The following is a 22,908-nucleotide window of genomic DNA, read 5'->3' as shown; positions in this document are numbered from 1 at the left end:
GAAGCAAGTCCAAATGTGCTTTCCTAAGAGGAAGAATATCATTGTGATATTGAAGAGTTATGTCAAGACATGTTTCAACAATACAATGAGGTAGCTAAACGTGAGCAATCTTTTTATTATTGGCCCATACCACGTCAAGTGGTGGATAAGAGCTAGCAGCTGCTGGTTTCTTTTATACCGGGAAGACGTGGTAACACAATGTTTTTACTTGTGGATGTGTGTGTGACAAATGGAAAAAGGAGATGACCCATTAGTCAAAACACAGGGAGATATCTAAGAAGTGCTCTTTCTTGAAGGATCTACAAATGAAAAAGCAACAATCTTCAGCAATTCCTCTCCATAAGATTGATTACAGCACCAAAGAAGCCAGGCTGAAGTCCTTTAAACATCTTCCTTCAGATTTCATTGTCACAAAGGAAGAATTAGCTGATGCTGGATTCCATATAGTTCGTAGAAAATCCTGTTACTGTCAAGTGTGAGTCATGTGACTTGATGTAGTAGAATGGAAGAAGGTGATGACCTTTGTCGGTAACATTACGAAGAAAACCAGATTGTCCATTTTTGAAGGAACTTGAAGGATCTTCCCCTAGCTGGAGTTGCTAGCCCCACCAATAATGACACAAGAGGAGCTAAAAAGCATATGTAAACAACAACCATTGGAAAAAATTAGAAAAGGAAGAAATTGTGAAAAAGAATATTTTAAAGAGAAAAAAGCTGAAAAAGTACCTGACATTACTGGAGAGACCAAGATTTTGAAAAAAAAAAGGAGAAGGAAATACCAACAGGAATATTTGACATGTATTTGACATTATCAAGTCATCACCACATTTTTTCAGACGATCCAAATCAGTAAAGCACAGACTGGAGGACACACGTCCTATACCAGAGGAGAGGGAGCATACTAGTTTAACAGAAACAAACAACACACATTATTTTCTCTTCAAGAAGATGACAAACTTGTGTGTAGTGTGTTTTGATGATATGAAACACTATACGCTATATTGTCCCTTGTGGTCATTTGTGTGTTTGTAAAAGATGTTCAAACCAATTAAACATATTGTCCAATATGTAGAGTCCATAAGGAAGGAACATTGAGGGAATTTTTGATTCTTAAACTATATAACTCTTGTTTTTTTTTCTCCATAATTAGTGAGGATACCATATTCTATGATTCTATACCTTCAAAATAATGGCCACATGTTTGTAAAACACTTTTAAAAAAAAAGTTATTTGAAAATCTATTAAAAATTATAAATCTTTACCCACATTATAAACAATGATAACTCTCTTATTAGACCACACAGTTATAAACTGAAAGTTTACAATACAATCATTACCCACACAAGCAGTTTCAATTTACAGTATTCCATTGCCATATATCATGTTCGTCAAGTAAAACCTCTGACACTAGTGTATACACAATATATAGGAAATGTAATTATAACTGTTTGGACAAGTCCCTTTGCTTACTAAGCAAAACACAAACACCGTAGTCATAGCAATAGTAAAAGTCGAATAGACAGATAATATTATGATGTAAGATTGCAATATATTTCACAATAAAATATTTCACTTGTACTAACCTTAATATCATTTCTATAAACTATAATCACAAGCTACAGGGAATTATTAGGGAAATATATATTGATAACATCTGTATGAATAATAATAAGGTCTTTAATTAGATTCATATGTTGGTTGGGGGTACTTAGATAAATAAATGATAAATAACAATAAACTAAAGCAAGATCAGCATTTTACTGAAAAGCAAGTCTGTCATGTTGACCATTCTCTAAGAGCTGGTCATAATTTGAAGCAAGGATTGCTTCAATATAAGGATACCCAGGGGGTAGAAATTACCATTTTGAGTAATTTCAAAAGTCCGCCTTTAATTCATCTTCTGTTAATTCATTAAGTGGTAACAAATGCACTGCCCTCCCCTAAATACTCATCAATTAATTGCTCCCCTTCCTATTTAATTAATTAGTTAAAATTAATAATTAATAAAAATTATAACCTTCTTGCAACTCTTTCGTTGCTTAGCAGCAGGTTCATCCATGAATACATCTAAATAAATGGGTGTGGCTCAAGCAAAGGTGGGTGTGGCTACAAACCTGACCATTACTAGCCATAGTATAAGATATTTCCAACTCAGCAGCTTTTTGGCGGGCAAATTCCACAACATCTGATGGAAAATGTGCTAATTCAGCAACATATATTCAAAAACTTCGATCACAAACTCCTAATAGTTAAAACACAATAGCTAACGAGTTTTAAACAATAGAGCCACACCTCTTTTGACTCTGTACAAAAAAGTTAATGTATTATCAGATGTAAGTGCAGTCACATGACGGGTGCTAACGGTTTCCACAGAGTCAGCTAGCGATCGTTAGCTCATGAAAATGAGTAGCAAAGAGACAAAAGCAACCAATTCTAGTTGCTATGTGGGCTACATATACAAAATGGATGCCATAAAATGAATGAATGGGATGAATAGGAGAGTTAATAAATGGACATATGTTAACACAATGGATGTATAGTTAGTGATATCATACTCAGATATGGCCAGGCGAGTCCAATCCATCATAAGTTGATGTCCTCGTCCTAACTCATCCTAACTCAATAATATGATCAATGAACTTTTAGTGGCTCTCTAGTTCAATATAAATGACAATGTTAGCTATTTATAGTAACAGATGATGATGATGAAATAATGCTAATCATTTAGAAATATTGCAATATATTACTATACAGTATATAACCAGCCGGAACATTACTATTTTATAGTAACATATTATAGAAAATGCTAATACACAGATATTACAGACAATATGATGGAAATACATAAGTACAATCCTACTGTTACTATTATAGTAACAAATGCAATGCAACAATATACTTTACTTTTAAAATGGTTGCTGTTTCGCAACATTTTCAGTCGATGAATGTGGACACACCCCTTATTTGAGAGTCCCAGCTCCTACCCCCAAAAGCCCGCTAAGATACAATCTATTATACTTACACGAGCTGTAGTACATGGAACAAAACTACCAATTTGAGCATTAAGAACAATAAACACAATCTGTAGTTATAAATATAATTAAGGATCTAATTAATAGGGGCAAACCATTCTAATATAAGTTGATTTTCCTCCCATATTGGGTCCTGTAATGATCTGAAATTCATCTTTTCCTGTGTACAAACGAGTGACGACACGCCCACATATTATTAAATACCTCTTATTAAGCTAACATCATTTGCAATAAAATTGATATCATCTTGTATCTCCAAACAAGGATGACGAGCGCCTATTAGTTCAATATCACCCTCACCACATGACGTCATCGCTGGTTCTCAGCGGTAAGGTATAGGACTCGATGTAGCTACTTGGGCAGGCTATTGTTTGATAAATATAAGCCACACCCTATTAATTATATGGTTGACTACCTCAGTAATGCATCTAACTGAGGCTATGATGTTCATTAAATGTACTGAGAGGATCGGAATAACCAAACTATACAATGTAAAGCTATCTATCCATTCATTCATCCATCCATCCATACGGCTATCTGTAGTACTTCTTCAGTAAATTTTTGTTGATTTTCGTTATATTGTTCTCTCAATTGACTATAATCTTCACTCAAACTTCGAAGTGGAGATATAGTAAACCGCACCCCCTCATTACGAGTTTCCAAAATAATGAATCTTCGTTGACTCTAAGACATTTCTCCATCTGAAAGATGAAGTAATGGATATATAATTATAATTAATGGATCAATATTACTTTTTTGTTACTCGGAGATAATAACCTAATTGATTATTTGTCTCTAATTTAGGGGTCTTCCCCATGTCCAATGACCAGTTCTGATGCAGTCTAAATACAGTAACAAATTATGGATCCAATTCAATTCTATTTATAGAACTGACTTTTCTAAAATAGAATTGATCTTTTCTTCAATCTTGTCCATATTATCACGTAAAACCTGTGGGAAAAAGAACAATTATTCATCCATCTGCAAACCATCCATCCATTTCATAATGAGGACATACAGTTGTAGCCCCTCATCAAATGAAGGTTTAATTAGAAACTCATGATGTTGTATCATGTCCATATCAATTGTTGTTTCAATCATTTCTTGATATTTGACAAAGTCCTGTTCTAATTCCTAGAGTATAGGAATGAGACTAAATAGAATAACATAGGATTAAGACTTCATATACTTTTAATGGAGTAATATAACAATTCTTCAGTAGTGGTGTGTGGTTGTTCCTTGGTAACCAGATAGTTCTTGGATAAGACTGGGTAACACCTGAATACCTTGATATATACGAACACAATCTACATGGATAAATGGACAGATGGATGGATGAAATGGATACACAGACAACCAGATAAATGGACAGATGGATGGCTGAGATGGATACACAGACAACAGATAAATGGACAGATGGATGGATACACAGACAAGATAAATGGAACAGATATACTTGTAGATGCCTTTTCCCTTCTGTAATTTTTTGGTGAGTCTGAAATAATCGGCAGACATTTTACTGTCTTGTCTTGGGGCAGTGTATGACGTAATGGAACATTGTCAACAAATATCTCAACAATATCTTGTCCTCAATTAAAATATAAATAAATAAATAAAAAATATACAAACAAACTTACTTACCAATTCTCTTTAAATCAATTAAAGGTTTTTAATCCATTGTACTATTAACGTTGTCCCTGAGATGTACGACATTTATTTAACAGGCCGCTTGTAAACTAGTACTCTTTTCCTCTCCTGGACACGCCTCCAAATTAAGAGCACAAGCAGCAGCTGGGTCCAATTTCATGTACTGGTTAGGTCAAAGGTCGATAAATGATACGTTTTGAAGTTCCTTCATCTGATAATAACTAAAAACACACCCCCACTTTAATAGATAAGATAATCTTAATGGGACACACCTCAAATAATTAATTACTGCTGCGAGTGCTTCCATAGAAATGATGTAAGATCAATTTCAGCTAATAAAAAATATTTCATAATTATATATATATATTGTTGCTATTTATAGTAACAACCATACATTGTTACTATTTTATAGATATCTCTACGTAATGATGAACTAGATCTTGTTGTGGTAGTTTTAAAGATACGATTCAAATCTTGTATGATATCTTTTTCTATTAAAATCAGCTGTTTTCATTGATAGCAATTAAAATGAGTGGGTGTGGCATGTTATAACAAACTTTCTTCATCTCAGTAATTAAGATGTTGCTTCGTTTAAGGATCTTCCTCAAAATGGTAGCCTCATAGCTGATATCACTGGAAACTGCTAGGCACTCTTTCGGTCCTAGTTTGAACTATCAATGACTAAAAGAGATGGAATCTATAACACACGTACAAAATGTCATGTGACTTACCTCAATATTAGATAATGATCATTATCATTGAATTGACACACCCCCAATTTGTGAGAGGAGGGTCAGAAAAAGGCCACACCACAACCTATGTCTTTTATTACATAATACAAGTATATGAAGTTACCTTTTGTCCATCAATAAAAGCTAGATTTATCGCCATGACAAACATTTGAGTCAATAACAACACTATCACCAAATACTATATCTTCCAGTTGATGTAAATTACCAGGAGATGCCTAAATGGATGAATGGGTATATCAATAGACAAATAAATGAACAATGGACAGATAGACATACTTTATAAACTAGTACCCATTCATTTCCTAATTTATTTTTATTCTTGTAGATCTCCCCACGAAGTTGTTTCACAAGTAATACTTTACGGACAAAAGATTCAAAGTTCATTTTATTTATATTACTGACTCCAGCGTATTGGGTCCTAAGAATTGATCATTAACTATTAATAAAGTAGGGGCATCCTCATCTTACCTGATGCTAAATATTGAATAACAGCTGGTGTACGGAACCATTCCTTAGGCAGTAAAAATTGCTCAATTCCATGAAGTGTGTAAAACTCCTGTAATTAATAAAAATATTACTTAATTGACTATATAATTAACTGACATTGCGGTCAAATATTCGAATGTGCTTGCTGCTGTTTCTGAAAAATAATGGAAACAATTGTCATGTGACAAATGAACCCAGGGCATGTGATATGCATTGTATTGTCATGTGACTTACTGGTGGCATTAAGTGAAGAATTCAATAAATCCAACATGAGTATCATCATCTAGAAAATAAGAAAGATATAAAAATATTACACACTATATATCTACCGATAAAAGTAAACTGTGGTTGTGCTACAGTCGCCATACTGACAGTCTTCTTACGGCAAATGCTTTACCACGTGGGTCTGTCACGAAAAATTTGGTCATGGGTTGCAAAATTTGGAATTTTGGACCTAGGTCCAAATTTTGCAAACGAAAAGGCTAGGTCCGGTCCGTCTTGCAATATTTGGACCCAATTTTAAAGTAGACCTCTTGGAACAAATTTTGCAGCATGGCTCCAAATTAGGCAGCAAAAATTTGGTCCTAGGGTCCAAATTTTGATTAATTAGGAACAAATTTGAGGTCATTAGTATACAGAGTTATACGGATATAAACAAGAAGAGGCGAAATTGCTTGTTGATTGAGGTTATAAAATGGATTATCTATGGCCTTGTATTGGATTAGTCATACTGTCTTCATTATGGAATCGGCATATCTGGAATGGAGACAGGTAGATATGTAACCACATCCACTAATTACATCCATCCTTTATTCAGCGAACTGTTTACAAGGTAACAACTAGAGTTCCCTCAGAATTGGAGAATGTATTTGAACAAGAGACATTTGACAAGTCACGTCTATATCAACTAGAGCAAGAGTATGTATACTATGGTATACTCCATGTTTAAAGTGTTTGAATTGGTCGGTAAGGATGGATCAATAGATGCAATAATGTGTCCTCAATTTTTAGATGATCATAATATTTGGAGTATTACCGTTAACTTGGAACTTGGCAGGATCCATTACTAACTATTTTGGTTATAGCTCTGATTATGAGGTAAGTGGGTGTGGTTATAGTAGGTAATACTCCTTTATTAATCACTCTAGGTATTACAATCAGCTGTTTTTACTGTAATAGTATAATATATAGTGATATTATTGGAATACCTTGGGCTGCATATCATGCATTTGTACTTGAAGAAAAACATGGTTTTAATAAACAGGTAATTAAATAATTAACAGGGGCTTACTCTAATCTAATTATATTTTATTTTATTAGACAATAGGATTCTTTATTAAGGACAAAATTAAATCATTTATTCTCCAATGTATTTCTTTACCAGCTATTATTGCTGGTCTAGTATTTGTTATTAAGTGGGAGGAATACTTTTATATCTATGCCTGGCTCTTTGTCTTAGTGATCACTTTAGTAAGTATCTTGTTCTTATTTAGAACACTGCATTGTTCTATTTTGGAAATGATGTCATATACAATGTTCTATTTTTAGATATTTATAACTATATATCACGATTTTATGCGCCATGTTTGATAAATTCACTCCAGTGCCTCCTGGGAGAATTGAGAATAGTGTAGAACAGTTAGCAGCAAGTCTGTCGTTCCCTCTTAAGAAATTGTTTATTATTGAAGGATCGAAAAGGTATGAACTGACCAGTAAATGAATGTATTGATAGATCAATGACTACTTTCTTTAGATCAGCACACAGCAATGCTTATTTTTACGGATTTGGTAGGCAATAAATGTATTGTTTTGTTTGATACATTATTACAAAAAGACGTTACCACAACAGATAGAAAAAAAGTAATGAAGTAGACAAAATGATGATGCCAAAAAGACAATGAAGATGAACAGCGACAAAGAGAAGAAAAGAAGGACATTTTCAAAGACAATGAGAATGAAGATGAACAGCGACAAGAGAAAGAAAAGAGGACATTTTCAAAGACAATGAGAATGAAGATGAACAGCGACAAGAGAAAGAAGAGGACCACCAAGAGTGAGGAGACAGAAAAAAAGATGAAGTAAGGAGAAAGGTTGTAGTATTGAAGAGATCTTAGCAGTTTTGTCGCATGAGTTAGGTCACTGGCAATACAGTCATAATTTAAAGAACTTTTTGTTGCCGAGGTAAGCACTTCAAAGTTCGTACATCTTTATGATTTTTTTTATAGCTTCACTTCTTTATATCTTTCTTTTATTCGGAATATTTCTTAACTCACAAGACATGTTCTCAAGTTTTGGTTTCCCAGACTCTCGTCCTATCATCATTGGATTTATATAGTATTTGAACTAATCTTTACTCCATACAACCATCATCATTGGATTCCTTTTGGTACAACTTCATAGAAGCATACGAATACCAGGCAGATGCCCTTTGCTAAAAAACTTGAATCGTGGCCCCGCCCTTTGCAGTGCTTTGACGAAACTAGTCCAGGACAATCTGTCGTTTCCTGTTGCTGATCCTCTTTATGCTGGCTTTCATCAAACACATCCACTTATTTAGAAACGTATACGAACTTTAAAAAATTAAACACTGAGTGATTATATCAATTAATGTTCTCTATTGTGACATTTATAAGAGAATCCCCTTAATAATTATTAATATTATAGTTATTTAAAGTTAATTCATTAATTAGTTAATCATTTAAGTTTTAATTGCTTGAGTCACGTGGTAACAGCATGGATCTAGCAGAAGAGAAGTCAAGCACAATATGTTAAGTTGTCAGTCAAAAGATGGACGATATCGTTGTCCAGAATGCAATGGACGCTCTTGTTGGTAGAGCATATTACTAACTGATGATGTAATAATTACATAATACCAGTGTGGAGTGTGTAAGAGACATAAAGAGAACTATGGATGTACAGGAAAGAGATCAATCACTAAATATATTCCCCTCTCTCTCAATATAATGATTCTATACCCTTGACGGTAAATATATTGATATTATCATGTAGCAGTACATTCATCTAATATATATTGAGGTGTTAATTTGATCTTTTTAGATTATTTTTTTCTCTGAAGACATTTCCAGATTTTCAGACTCATTTTTAGAGATAAAATCAAGGCCTCTAGTTATCAAGGATGGAGACAAATGAAAAATGTATGGCATTCATTGGTTACAAGTATTAAGCTATTTTCTCATAGATGTCTAGGTTAAAATCTGTTGCTCGTAACAAAGGTGTCAATGTTTGTTTAGCGCCAGTAGGTCTCTCAGCTCATCAAACGTGAACCCTCTAGAGTGAACTTTGTACCTCGTATAAGTAAGCGACCTTTGCACCCTGTGTCATTTTTATTTTCATATAAAGACAACAGATAATTCTATGGAGAATACAATGGTGTTTTAAAGAGTGTGGTCTTAAATTTGTTGATAAATGGTATCAAACCCCAAATTATATTTTAATATAATTAATTTATAATTGTTTTATTTTTAGTGTTTCTGAACAACGAACATTACAAGATTTAGTAGATAAATATATCCATCCTACAAAAAGTGATCCCACTCACTCGTCACAGGTATATATATCACATGACTGTCACATGACTTATTGCTGTTAAATAGACTGCGGCAATATGTACTACATTATAAATGATGTTAAAGTTTATATGAGAGAAGAGAAATGTCAAGACAAAAGTAAATTATATACTTTAAAAAATATTTCATATTTTTTAGATACCTACTTGTTAGATAAAGAGATGTCATTATTAGATAATCTCAAGGGGCAAACTCATTATTGAACATCCTATATTGTGGGTATCATATTCAGAGTATACTCTCAGTTCCTCTGATCGCTGATACCATTCCATAGACTCCACGCCTCTTGATAAGAACCACACCCCTCACAGATAGAACTAGTAATAATGAGTGGGTGTTCAAGTTTCTAAAGTATCAAGTTCTACAAATTATGAGATGATGTCATTGTCTAGTAATTATAATGAAGAGTGTCATTTCCTAATGAGGTTTCACCGTCTAGTAATTATGAGGGGGTGTCTACATTCTTATGGTCTTCATTAATAACAAAAATGTATGTCTGAACAATGGGGTACTCCCCTCGTTATATCCACCTTAATAGATATCAACATTTCATAATATCAGGGAATCATAACAACACTTTATACAATATAATAAAATTTAATGAGATTGAAGTTTGATTGAAGGAAGAGAGTGAGAGAAAGAGAGAGAAAGGCAGATGACCAGAGGAAATGTAACTTTACAAAGACAATTCACTTGGTCGAGTTGGACTAGTAGGTTTCCGTCTTACTATAATAATAATATAATGAATGTATTATAATGTCATGTTAATATTACATTATTAATTATTAATTACCATTTGTTGGGAGGAACGTTTTGAGGACAAATTGTGATCCTATTTTTTTCCAATGAACTCTGTTTTTCCAATCAGTCACAATCTATAATACATTATTATAATAATACTATTGTTTTATATTATAATACATTATAATAATACTATTGTTATATTTATAATACATCATAATAATAATATGTGTTATATTATAATACATTATAATAATAATACTATTGTTAATAAAATGATTTATTAACTTGTTTTTCCACTTCTGGTGAATTCTTGTGTTTTGTATGTCCATGATTTTAAGAGGATTCTCTGTTTGACAGAGTACAGATGATAAATTGGTACCGATCCCTCATCTCCAAAGGGTTCTCTGCTACCAGTAACATCTCGAGGGATTTTATTGATTGTGAGTGCCTCAGCTATTGCACTGATGCAGTATCACCTGGTACAATAGAATATAATAGTACAACAATGAATATCTACTGGTACAATAGAATATAAATGGTACAATGGTACAATGGCTACTGGTACAATAGAATATAATAGTACAATGGTCTACTGGTACAATAGAATATTGGTACAATGGGTGTACTGGTACAATAGGATATAATGGTACGTGTCTACTGTACAATAGGATATAATGGTACAGTGATCTACTGGTACAAGAATATAATACTGGTACATTTGGTCTACTGGTACAATAGAATATAATGGTACAATGGTCTACTGGTACAATAAATATAATGGTAAATGTCTACTGGTACAATAGAATATAATGGTACAATGGTCTATTAAGTATAAATATGTCCAATGCATACTAATAAATTACTTGATAATAATAATTTCTTGAGACACGAGTTTCGTTGTAACATTTCTGCTATTTCCATGCCTCCTTGATCAGCTACACAGTATGATATCATAATGACATCATCAAAAATACTGACCAATTAATTGCCTCCAAGACCAAGAGATTCCAATCTTGTATTCAACTTTAAAGCATCAGCTAAATGCCCCGCCCCTTCATCATGAATCTCATTACCACCAAGTCCAAGAGACTTGAGTCGACTAACCATACCTAGAGTTAATTTAAAGAGGTGTGGTCATAATAATTTAAACTTTTACGTTTATAACATCGCTATATTTTCTGCCCCTCTATCTCCAAGTTCATTAGCTTCCTAATCCTAACCACAGTAATGTTTGGGTTATTGCTAAGGGCATTAGCAAGTTCCCAGGCTCCTTCTGGTCCAATGGTATTCTGACCTAATCCTATCCATAATAAAGTACGATTAACTTGTAAAACCTTCTCCGAGAAAATGAGCACCCTAAAATGGAAACATAGAATTAAGTACTGGACTATCTTTTATTTATACGGATGAATAGGGATGATTAATGGATACATAAAGATAATTTATTGGATATACTATGTGATCAATGGAGAATATACTTTTATGGATATGGCTAATGGACACATATACTAACTATGAACAAAAAGTGAATTCTATAAATGTCTATCTAATTCATAGATGAGTAGTTGTTGTTTTACAAGTAAATTTATAGACACTCTAATTGTTATATCATATGCTATAATAGGAACTGCTATATGAATACATTTGTACCTCAGAAGTGATGTCATTTTGCCAAGGGAAAGCCCCTCTAATTTTTTCATTAATTCTTAATGCCTCACTAAACTATTTAGCACTGGAATCAGTCAATTGATTTGAGCAACTTCAAGAGTTAACAATGTCTGATTGTGACAAAGTCCTAAAGAGAAAGAGAGAGAGAGTTATAACAATACTATATACTAACTATCATGACTGACCTTCTGCTAAATGTCTGGCTCCAATATCTCTCCTAGTCTACAATTGTTAACTAAAAGTTGTTGAAGTACTTTATTATTTTCCAAAACATTCCCAAGATACTCAACCTTCAACACCTTCATGACCAATCTAGAGAGAGAGAGAGAGAGAGAGAGAGAGAGAGAAAGAAAATATAATCTTAAGGCTTACCATAAACTTATCATTACACAAGAGCCTGATATAAACTTAATATAATATACTATTGTATACCAATACTTATCATTCCAATAGTTAAAGTTGTAAATCAAATTTGAAATATAGTATTAATGTTGTCGTTGTATAAATTACAAACACAACAGTTCTCATAACACACTTGTAACAATAGTAATACAAACACTATCTTAACAGTTTATATATAACAACATGTGTCAAATTATACTGTTAAATAATAGGAGCTTCTCAAATAGAAACCATTTGTGCAAGTGGGTGTGTCTGTAATGATGTCATTCTTACATCACAGTTATTAGAGAGATTCAACTTGGTTACTGAGCTGATATGGACACACTACATATGCATCTGATATATATTGTAATCCAAGTCTATTGATATTACAGTTAACTAAACGGAGATGTCGAACATGTCTAGAGGGAACAAAAGTAGTGTTATAATGATATAATATGTACTATAACCTTATGTGTCATGTAGTTCAAGAGAATTCATAGCAGATCAAATTTTATTGAACATCAACATTTCACCCACAACTTAATATGTACATGGCATTTATATGTATATGTACTTTGTACATGTAGATGTTTTAGATGTACATTTATGGAGGATTTCTTTGTAATTACTAATGATGACACAAGTCATTGTTCATGACTAATTACACGTACATGTAGATATCCTCCCTTTAATTTAAGCTACTGAAGTCAATATATTTGTGATAAGATGTTCATTGTTTTTGATCTGACAGTACAATGGAAAGTGGATGTTGTATTTTAAGGATTCTTGAAGTTCAATATGATTGTTTATATTGTGATACACTTCAATGAGACTTTGTCAATAATAGCAACATTAAAAGAATGACAATGATTCATGCATAACTTTATAAAACATAATATTTCTCTTGTAATAGTTGTTGGTATCTCTCTCTCCTGTAGTACTGACTATGACCTGTTTGTTCTCAGTGCATCTCCTAACTTTCTTACAGTTTTTCTCAGAGAGTGGTATGTCCTCTAACTCGACATAGAGAGGTCTACATCATCTTCACGTATAGAACGAACTGTCTATTCACTTGGTTGACGTCTGGCCCATTACAGAACAATCTTCACTGAATTGTTGTGTACTCAATTATCAACTCAAAAATTGCTTTTATACACCAAAATAGCCACGCCCGCTAAGATTGCTACTGATGAATAATCCATTATATTAGATGTAGTTATATAATAATGTTATCTTAATTTGCTATTTAAGAAGAGCTTGTTTTTCTTTTCTCTCCTTTCTTTAACATCCAAATTATAAAACTCTTAGTCATTGCTGGGAATTTGAGGTTAAGGATTGATAAATAAAGGATGAATGGACGAATAGACAATCAATGGACACATAAATAGATCAATACAAACAATAAAGTAAACACAAACAAACATACCAACAATAGAGGGACAGGATACCAACTTCTACTGTCGTACATTGGCAGTAATAAATTCTAAATCTTCATCAACATCAGCTACGATTTCTCAGCTGTTATCAATTATCATTTAAGGGAAAACAAATGCATCTTCAACAATAGATATTCCAGCATAACATTAGCTATTAAAGGGTAGCCCCTTTATTAGTTAACAATATTACTTACTCCCAACCACATATAACAGTATCGGTGGGTGAACTTCAGCTGTTTTGTATAGACGCCATCGCTAATGGATAATGTTTGTAAACGATTTATCAGATCCCTGGTGTTGGGATTGGTCAAAAGCAATGAGCCTGCTTTCATTGACTGGACAAACCTGTATTGATTTTAAAAATTTAATCATGTCTAGAGTCTTTTTTAAATCGGGAATACGGTTACGTAATCTAGAGTAATCATAAATTCAATATAAGGATATTGATAGAAACTGATTACCTTCTTTTCTTTTCAATGAGGTTTGATTCATAAACTCTATTTTGTATGTTCCTCATCAAGTCGTCTCAAAACTTGCTCTGCAGAAGTGTTTTCAGGTGCTTGCATAAACTTTATCAACATCTTCCTAGACATATATTATTCTAGTAGTTAATAACATGATCAAACTCCTCCACTTGGACCATGCACTTACGACAAAGACAGCTTTAGGGTATGTTAGCTCTAGTCTGGTGATTTCTCTTTAGGGGGGGACGTACAGTGTCTGGGGGGGGGGGGGGGGGGGGGTGCTTCTCATTGGTAGTTGTCTTCTCGATGGTTTCTCTTCAGTAACAGGTGGTTCCTGTCCAGTTGATGTCTCAGCCAGTGATTTACATGTACTGTCCTTTCTTGCACGAAGTTATCCTAATTGCCGGACAAGGGAAATATTTTAAATTACTGTTGGACAATTCATAATTAGAATCAAAACAGCATGTTGAAGTTAAGTCACAATATCTGCTGTCTGTGTCTCTCCTCTTCTTTCTATTCAAGAGTTTACAATACATAAATGAACAAGAATTATATACTACTATATATAATGGAGATAAGATTCCATTGGTAGGTCTGGGACTTGGAAAAGCAAGCCAGGAGAGTTGAGGATGCTGTAAAGACAGCTATTAATGCTGGATATAGATTAATTGATGGAGCAGCTGATTATGAAATGAGAAAGAAATAGGAAATGCATTAAAAGAGTCATTGGTAGTCAGTTTAGTTTTAGTTCCATTCCCAAAGCAGTTTAGGAATGACTAGTCAGTCTCACATGTCATAATATTTTCTTTAGTACTGTTTGTTCACGTGAGGAACTCTTTATAACTTCTAAACTTTGGAATACTAAACATCGTCCTGAAGATGTACGACCTGCTTTTATGCAAACATTTGACAGATTTACAAATGGACTATCTTGATCTTTATCTATACATGGCCTGTATCATATTACCCTAGTATGGATAAATGTCTATTTTATCCATTTCTTATAATACAATTATACATCCATTTTGATTCACTTTATATAACATTTATTTATCTATGTGTCCATTTTTTTTCTTACATTACATCTATAACACACATCCATTAATCATAAACCATGTATCCATAATTAGGTGATTTCAAGTATCCAAGAAACTCTGATGGTACAGTGATCTATGATAATGTACCAACCACTCAATACGTGGGTAGAACTAGAAAACTAGTTGATGAGGGACTAGTACGACATATAGGATTGTCTAATTTTAATAGTCAACAAGACAGTTGATGAAGTAAGGCCAGAGACCCAGTGATCAATATTATATGTCATTTAATACATTGTTGTCCATTGTCTTTTTAACCTTTGAGTTGGAAACAGTTGCAAAATGCAACCATGTTCATTTTAACCCTTTATTGGCTATGAATTGTTGGCATTTGTCATTAAAAATGCCCACAGACTCTGAAGTTATTTGTTGAGGCTGTGAAGTGGTCATGTTAGCTTTGAAATATCTTTGATCTTTCCTTTTTAAAGATAGCAGTGACCACTTTATTATACATTGACTATAATGAGAACAAAGAGGGAATTGTTTAGACTTCTAGAGGTCCTGTGCTTGAAATGAGGGACAGTTGACGTTGCAGTGAGAAAAACTATGAGTACATTAGTACGGCCAGTTTACTGGAAAAGACAATGTTAAGATTTATTTTTCTGAGAGTGTACATACTAGTTTTGCAAATTAGTGTATGAGGTTATAGGAAGTTGTTCTAGTTTGCTTGATTAGGACTGGTTTATTCTTGGACCTTAAAAGTAAACAGTTCTTTAATTCGTCGATGCTAGTAATCATATTCATAGTGCCGTTAATGAGATTCATAGCGTGCGCAGTTTGCGCCCCACAAGAGGCTGAAGACAAAATCTGCAGTACATATAAAAAGAAACTTGAACAGTCTGGAGTGCCAGTGTGTTGTGGGCCAGCGTTCTGCAATACATCAGACCTCTGAGATGGTTACCAGCATACTCTACGGAGTTATCCGAAAGGCCGACTAGGATAGGGCTGGTAGTCTCCCTTAAACGTGAAGAGGCTGGTGTATTTGTAGTTCCCGGTTCCTGAATGCGACATTCCCTAAGAGCTGGAATCCCGTACGGCTGGTTTTAAGTTAGGGCGACGACTCCAGCCAGGATTACCTCGCGAAGAACGAGGGGTTACCAAGCCAGGTGGCGGTCCTAGCTAGCAATACAGGGGAATCCTGGAGCCTAAGTGGAAGCCTGAGTGGGTGAGCGAGTAGGAATCGTTTGGGCAACACAAAAGGATTTTTTTTTTTTAATTTTAAATCAATTAATAATATATAGTTGATGAAAACTATAATTATATCACAGACAAACAGATCTCTGTATTTTCTTCATATTTATTACAATAATTTATGTACTGAAAAACTCTATTATATATATAAAACGTAAAACTTGACTACTTACAGATATCCTAAATGTCTGGGTTACCAGACTACGGTGGCAGTCCTAGCTAGCAATAGCAGGGAATCCTGGAGCCTAAGTGGAGGCTCCAGTGGGAGATCATGGGGACAAACACCAATACCTTTTTTAAATGTAATAGAATGTTGGGTTAAAGATATTGCCATACATTATCTTGAAATGATTGATTGTCTATGCTACTTCACAGCATAAACATGTCACAGCTCGCTATATGTATTCATTAGTACATCTATGTATCCATTGTACATTTATTTCTCCCTACTTCTATTTCTAGATAATGTCTAATGTCGCATACAACCAGCTGTCATACAATGTGAGAGTCATCCATATCTCAATCAACAACGACTCATTGATCATGTGACCAAATACAAGATAATATTTGAAGCTTACAGTCCTCTGGGGTCACCAGATCGTCCGTGGGGTAAAGAGGGAGAGCAGTTCTCCTTAATGATCCCCAAGTTGCTGTTATGCAAAAAAATATAATAAATCTGTTGCACAAATATTGATAAGATTTCAAGTAGAGAGGGTGTGGTCGTTATCCCTAAGAGTGTAACTCCTGAACGTATTAAAGCAAATTATGATGTAAGTAATTACATCATAGTATATTATTTTATAATAAATTATATGTTAGGTATTTGATTTTAAACTAACATCAGAAGATATGTCTGTTCTTAGAAGTTTGGAACGAAACTGGAGATCATGTCTTCCTAAAATTGAAGTTAACGGAGAACTGGTTCCACGAGATGCTGCACATCTTATTAACCCTTTTAATATTGAGTATTAATGAGATCATAATGATTGTTATGATAGAACTAGAAGGAATGTTATTTCAATTGAAGCTTTACAATCACTTTTTATAATAACACCACTTATTAGTCAAAATTATAAAAGGTAATCAATCAAAATTTTTTTTGCTGACAAGAAAATTGCAAATATGGCTCAGTGCGCAAACGTTATATAATGGAGATAAGATTCCATTGGTAGGTTTGGGGACTTGGAAAAGCAAACCAGGAGCAGTTGAGGATGCAGTAAAAACAGCTATTCGTGTTGGTTATCGTCTAATTGATGGAGCATATGTTTATGGCAATGAAAAAGAAATAGGAAATGCATTCAAAGAAGTATTGGTAAGTGGGTGGATTAATATTGTTAGTTTTCTCTCCTTTGTCAGGTACTGTTTGTTCACGTGAGGAAAATCTTTATAACTTCTAAACTTTGGAATAATAAACATCGTCCTGAAGATGTACGACCTGCTTGTATACAAACATTGACAGATTTACAACTGGACTATCTTGATCTTTATCTCATACATGGCCTATATCATTTAGACCTGGTAATGGACAGATATCACTATGTTCATTTATGCATCCATTATTTGTCATTATAAAAATCTATAGGTCCTGATGAATTCCAAAGAACCCTGATGGTTACAGTAATCTACGATAATGTACCACCAGTCGATACGTGGATAGAACTGGAAAAACTAGTTGATGAGGGACTAGTACGACATATAGGATTGTCTAATTTAATAGTCAACAAGTTGATGAAGTAAGACCTATTGATCTATATTGATGTATCAATTAGTGCATCTATATATCCATTATAAATTTATGTATCTATTCATTTCTCTATTTCTAGATAATGTCTAAATGTCGCATACAACCAGCTGTCATACAATGTGAGAGTCATCCATATCTCAATCAACAACGACTCATTGATCATGTGACCAAAACACAAGATAATATTTGAGGCTTACAGTCCTCTGGGGTCACCAGATCGTCCGTGGGGTAAAGAGGGAGAAACCAGTTCTCCTTAATGATCCCCAAGTTGCTGTTATTGCAAAGAAATATAATAAATCTGTTGCACAAATATTGATAAGATTTCAAGTAGAGAGGGGTGTGTCGTTATCCCTAAGAGTGTAACTCCTGAACGTATTAAAGCAATTATGATGTAAGTATTACATCAAGTATATTATTTATAAATATATTATATGTTAGGTATTTGATTTTAAACTAACATCAGAAGACATGTCAGTTCTTAGAAGTTTGGAACGAAACTGGAGATCATGTCTTCCTAAAAGAAGTTAACGGAGAACTGGTTCCACGAGATGCTGCACATCCTTATTACCCCTTTAATTGAGTATTAATGAACTCATTTGCTAATGGATTAGGTATTAGGTTTATAGTTTTGGCTGTTTTATATTATATATATTATTATTATCTTATTATTGGACATTATAGAAAATATTAATAAGTCAATTCAATTTACTAACAGCTAGTATCATACCTGTATAGTTTTAAACTACTGGTGATGTAGGAGAGCTACTGTCATCACTGGGGGTTTCCAGTTAGGATCAAATTTCTTTTTCAAATCTTGCCAGCACTTGTAGTAATCTTGAGATAACGTGCCACACCCCTTTTTCACCCCATTCTGTGACAGCCATAATACTGAACGATGACTCAAACATGAAAGCCTGGAATTATGAAATTGGGATGACAATTCATTGATCCATTCATTCATCCATCCATCCATTTATTACATAGTAGAAGTCATTTTCACTGGTTTTAAATCTTCTTGACTTGTCTTTTCAAAAGTGGCTGCATCAGGTCATGCGGAGTCATCATACTTGAAGGGTTGCTCCCCCGGGTAATTTTTCCTTTTTAGCATCATAAAAATCCACATATTAATCCCATAAACTCACTCATGCAATTACCTAATGGGTGTGGTCAGTGGACATGACCAATATGTTGTAACTTACGGTGATATATGGAGGACGAAAGGTGTGTTCTTGTACCATCCAACGTGGAGGAATATGACAAAATCAGCAATGGCTACTCCTGGCTTAGTTGATGGACATGTCAGGGACGTGAAAATTGAGGATTCCTAACAGACAGAATCATATACCAAAAAACAAGGTTCCACTCACAGCGTGATCAAACAAGACAGCATTATTACCATAAATGTACGGAGGTCATATTATATGGATAATAATTGCCGTGCCAAGCTAACAACATCAAATGGAGAATGATCCTATCTCAATACATCATGACATCAAAATGAAATCATTGTTTTGTACCTGGTAGCCATAAACAGTGCTCCTTGAAATTTGCTAACAACTTCAAAGTTAGTCACATCTCTATCTTCATACCAAGCAAACTGGACAGAGAAAATACGAGGATTTGCCAAGCCGTTTGACACCTAACGAAGTTAAATTAATGAGACTAGTGGTATATAAATTATCCAATTAGTGGTAGGTGTGGTGAGTTGATTATATGTAATTAATGAGGGTGTGGCTAGTTATTAATGTTATAGTGAAGAAAACAAGACACAAGCTCCGAGTGTCCAGTACAGATAACACTATTAATAATAATATAGGTCCATTAAAAATAACCACACCCTTTTCTAATGGGTGTGGCGACAATACAGACCAAACGTAATGTTAAAGCCTACCAATGGGTCCTAAATTTGGTAGCTGAAAATGAGTATTAAATACCTCAAGGATGTACCACGGCTTGGACCAGTGACATTGACGGAAAACCTCATTCCTTGCTAGAGTGAAGGAGAAGTGAGGGAGAGATGTGGAAGATAAGTGGTTTACATGACATACTTGAATGACGACAATTTCATTAGGTTCTACATAAAGTTGACCAAATTCTGTTAAAATATGAAGTGTCCTTGCTGTGGTACTGTAAAGATAAAACAATGGATGCATACATGTGATTAATGGATAGATACACAATGTCAATGGATCAATAAATCAGAAAATGGATACATATAACATACCTATAAAAAGTCTCCATCAGAATTATAAAGACATTATTAGTAATTGACTTATTACAGAGATATATATGAACAGCAACACCATCACGCGTTTTAGGGTCCCCGAGCACCACAGATAGTGTTCAGACCCTACAACCTAATATTACCAGAACCTTATAACATTGTATTTTACTTCAACAAAATCTGTTTCTTTGGACGGAATATCAAAAGGACTCCATCTAAACTAAAATTAATTTGTTTAATTACTAGGGACGTCCTTATTTCTAAAATACCTGATTTGGATTGGGCGGCCATTTGAAAAATCATTTGTCAAATTATTCTGTGATACATGTTTAAATGGCAAATGATTAACTGAAGAGGACGAATACGATAAAGCCAACTAATAAAAAATACATATAATTAATTAATAATATACGTAATTAATTATTATTCATAGTCTACCTTCTTTTATTGGTCTCACGTGGACATGTAAAGGCACTTCCTGTAACTGCCTCAGCATACAGACCATATGGACAGACTTGAGGACTATTCTATAACAATAATATTCACTATAGAAATCTAATAATGAAAGGAACTAAACCTGGTCCTTGGGTAGAGAATGAGGTAATGCTTCTGAAGATATCTCGCTACCAAAGCCAGGATGATACTGTAAAATATAATATGTAGCTCTTGTCTCGTTTGACTAGTTGCAGAAGTTACCTTGAGGCTCTTTTTGTCTGCAGACATCTTGCACAAAACAATTTTATAGTATACGGAGTTAATTTTTTCTCCGTTTGCATTTAGTATAAATTTTAATGTTTCCGGACACGTCCGTTTATTTATAAGTTATTAATATTCATAAGTGATTCTAATTTTAACCCACAAGTAGGTACAATACAATTAAAAGTAGTATATATTATATTGTCATCAACAAACATAGTGTGATATTACTAACCAAATTTTCGCAAAAAAAAAAATTTCTAATAAAAAATTGAGTGTGATCACATGACTATCACATGACTAATAAGTCGTAGAAAAACATATAAATATAACAATACAATATAAAACACTAACATGGTTATCTCATAAATCTAGTGGGCGTGGCTACTATGAGCTGTTTATATGGTTTAACTTCTCTTCTAGTCTGTGTCGCTTCTAATTAACTATAATATTAATGAGATCACATGACTATCACATGACAGCTTACCTCTTGTAATTTATTTTTCAATTCAGTGTTCATTTTAGTATACACATCATTTTCTTCCTTTAATTCTTTGACACCCCATTTTTGTAATTCAAGTTTCGTCTTTTTCTGATAAACATCAAGAGACAAGGGTGGTCTATAATTAGTAGGTGGAGTCAATTTGATTATAAAAAGTAATTAAATTTACTTTTCTTCCATGGATGGATCTGGTCAGGAGAATTAACTTTCTTGAAATTAGGAGGATATAGTGGTTGCTATGGTAATAGGAAGGTCATGTGGATAGAAGTACAATGTCATGTGACTACCTTTTAGGTTTAGGTTTTGTAATAGGGAGTGGGAGTGGTGCTGGCGTATTATCACCATAGTTGAAGTACGAGCAAGTAAATTGTCAGTGGGCGTGGCTCCAGACAACTCCATAGCTGATACTAAAACTACCAGAATCAAAGGATGGACTTCTTGACTGTATAAAAGAATAAGATGTACCATCCATCCATTCATATATCCATTCATCCATTCATTATCTATATATCCATTCATCTATCTATATATCCATTCATATATCCATCCATCCATTCATCTATCTATATATACATTCATCTATCTATATATCCATTCATATATCCATCCAATCCATTCATATATCCATCCATCCATTCATATCTATAATCCATTCATATATCCATCCATCCATTCATATATCTATATATCCATTTTATCTATCTATGTATCCATTACCCCATGTACAGTTGCAGTAGTGGGTTTGTCCTACACTAGACAGACTACCAGTAGAAGCTGATCTTTGTAAGGTAGTTGTAGTGGAAGGTAGAGTCTTATCTCTGCTTCTCATCATCACTAGATGGACTACCAACATTTCGTCTCTAAAAAAAATGTCAGATAGAGAGAAAAACAGACAAGTAAATATATTACGGTGGTAATTTAGGGGGTTCTGCCGAGGGTAAGTCCTCGTGAACTACAAGGTATCAAAAGAATATTTAATAATTATTTATAATTTTTATTTTAACTAACCATCAAGTGTTCCTTCTCTTAACATTTTAGTCAAAATCCCACGAAGTTGATCGACCATGTCCTTTAGCCTCTTCTAAAATAAAACAGCTATTAATAAAATGAAACCACACCCACTAATTTACTTTCAAGGTCTTCATTAATTTGTTTATGAGGTGGCCCTTTAATTGTATTAATGATAGGGGCTAAATCATCAGTTGGAGGAGGTGTGAAGGAGTAACTGTGTCAAGTTCTTGAAAGTCAGACGAT

General features: G+C 33.8%; 1 protein-coding gene and 3 pseudogenes across 1 annotated transcript; 2 read left to right on the top strand and 2 right to left on the bottom strand.

The window, feature by feature from the left end:
* Positions 1–254: 254 nt before the first annotated feature.
* On the bottom strand, positions 255–3,345 carry LOC121391780 (annotated as a pseudogene).
* Positions 3,346–7,499: 4,154 nt separating this feature from the next.
* LOC121391779 lies at positions 7,500–17,460 on the top strand (annotated as a pseudogene).
* Positions 17,461–17,470: 10 nt separating this feature from the next.
* Positions 17,471–18,627, top strand: LOC121391778 (aldo-keto reductase family 1 member A1-like). Its single transcript, XM_041523287.1, is given in 8 exon segments — positions 17,471–17,499; positions 17,599–17,808; positions 17,865–17,983; positions 17,986–18,006; positions 18,071–18,174; positions 18,424–18,456; positions 18,458–18,569; positions 18,572–18,627. Coding segments are annotated over 8 exon segments (684 nt in total).
* A 347-nt stretch (positions 18,628–18,974) lies between these two features.
* Positions 18,975–22,053, bottom strand: LOC121391787 (annotated as a pseudogene).
* Positions 22,054–22,908: the final 855 nt, after the last annotated feature.

Source organism: Gigantopelta aegis, unplaced genomic scaffold (assembly GCF_016097555.1).
Source record: "Gigantopelta aegis isolate Gae_Host unplaced genomic scaffold, Gae_host_genome ctg2950_pilon_pilon, whole genome shotgun sequence".
NCBI lineage: Eukaryota > Metazoa > Mollusca > Gastropoda > Neomphalida > Peltospiridae > Gigantopelta > Gigantopelta aegis.
The sequence above is the reverse complement of the archived record's forward strand: the minus strand, read 5'-3'. Positions and strand labels throughout refer to the sequence as shown.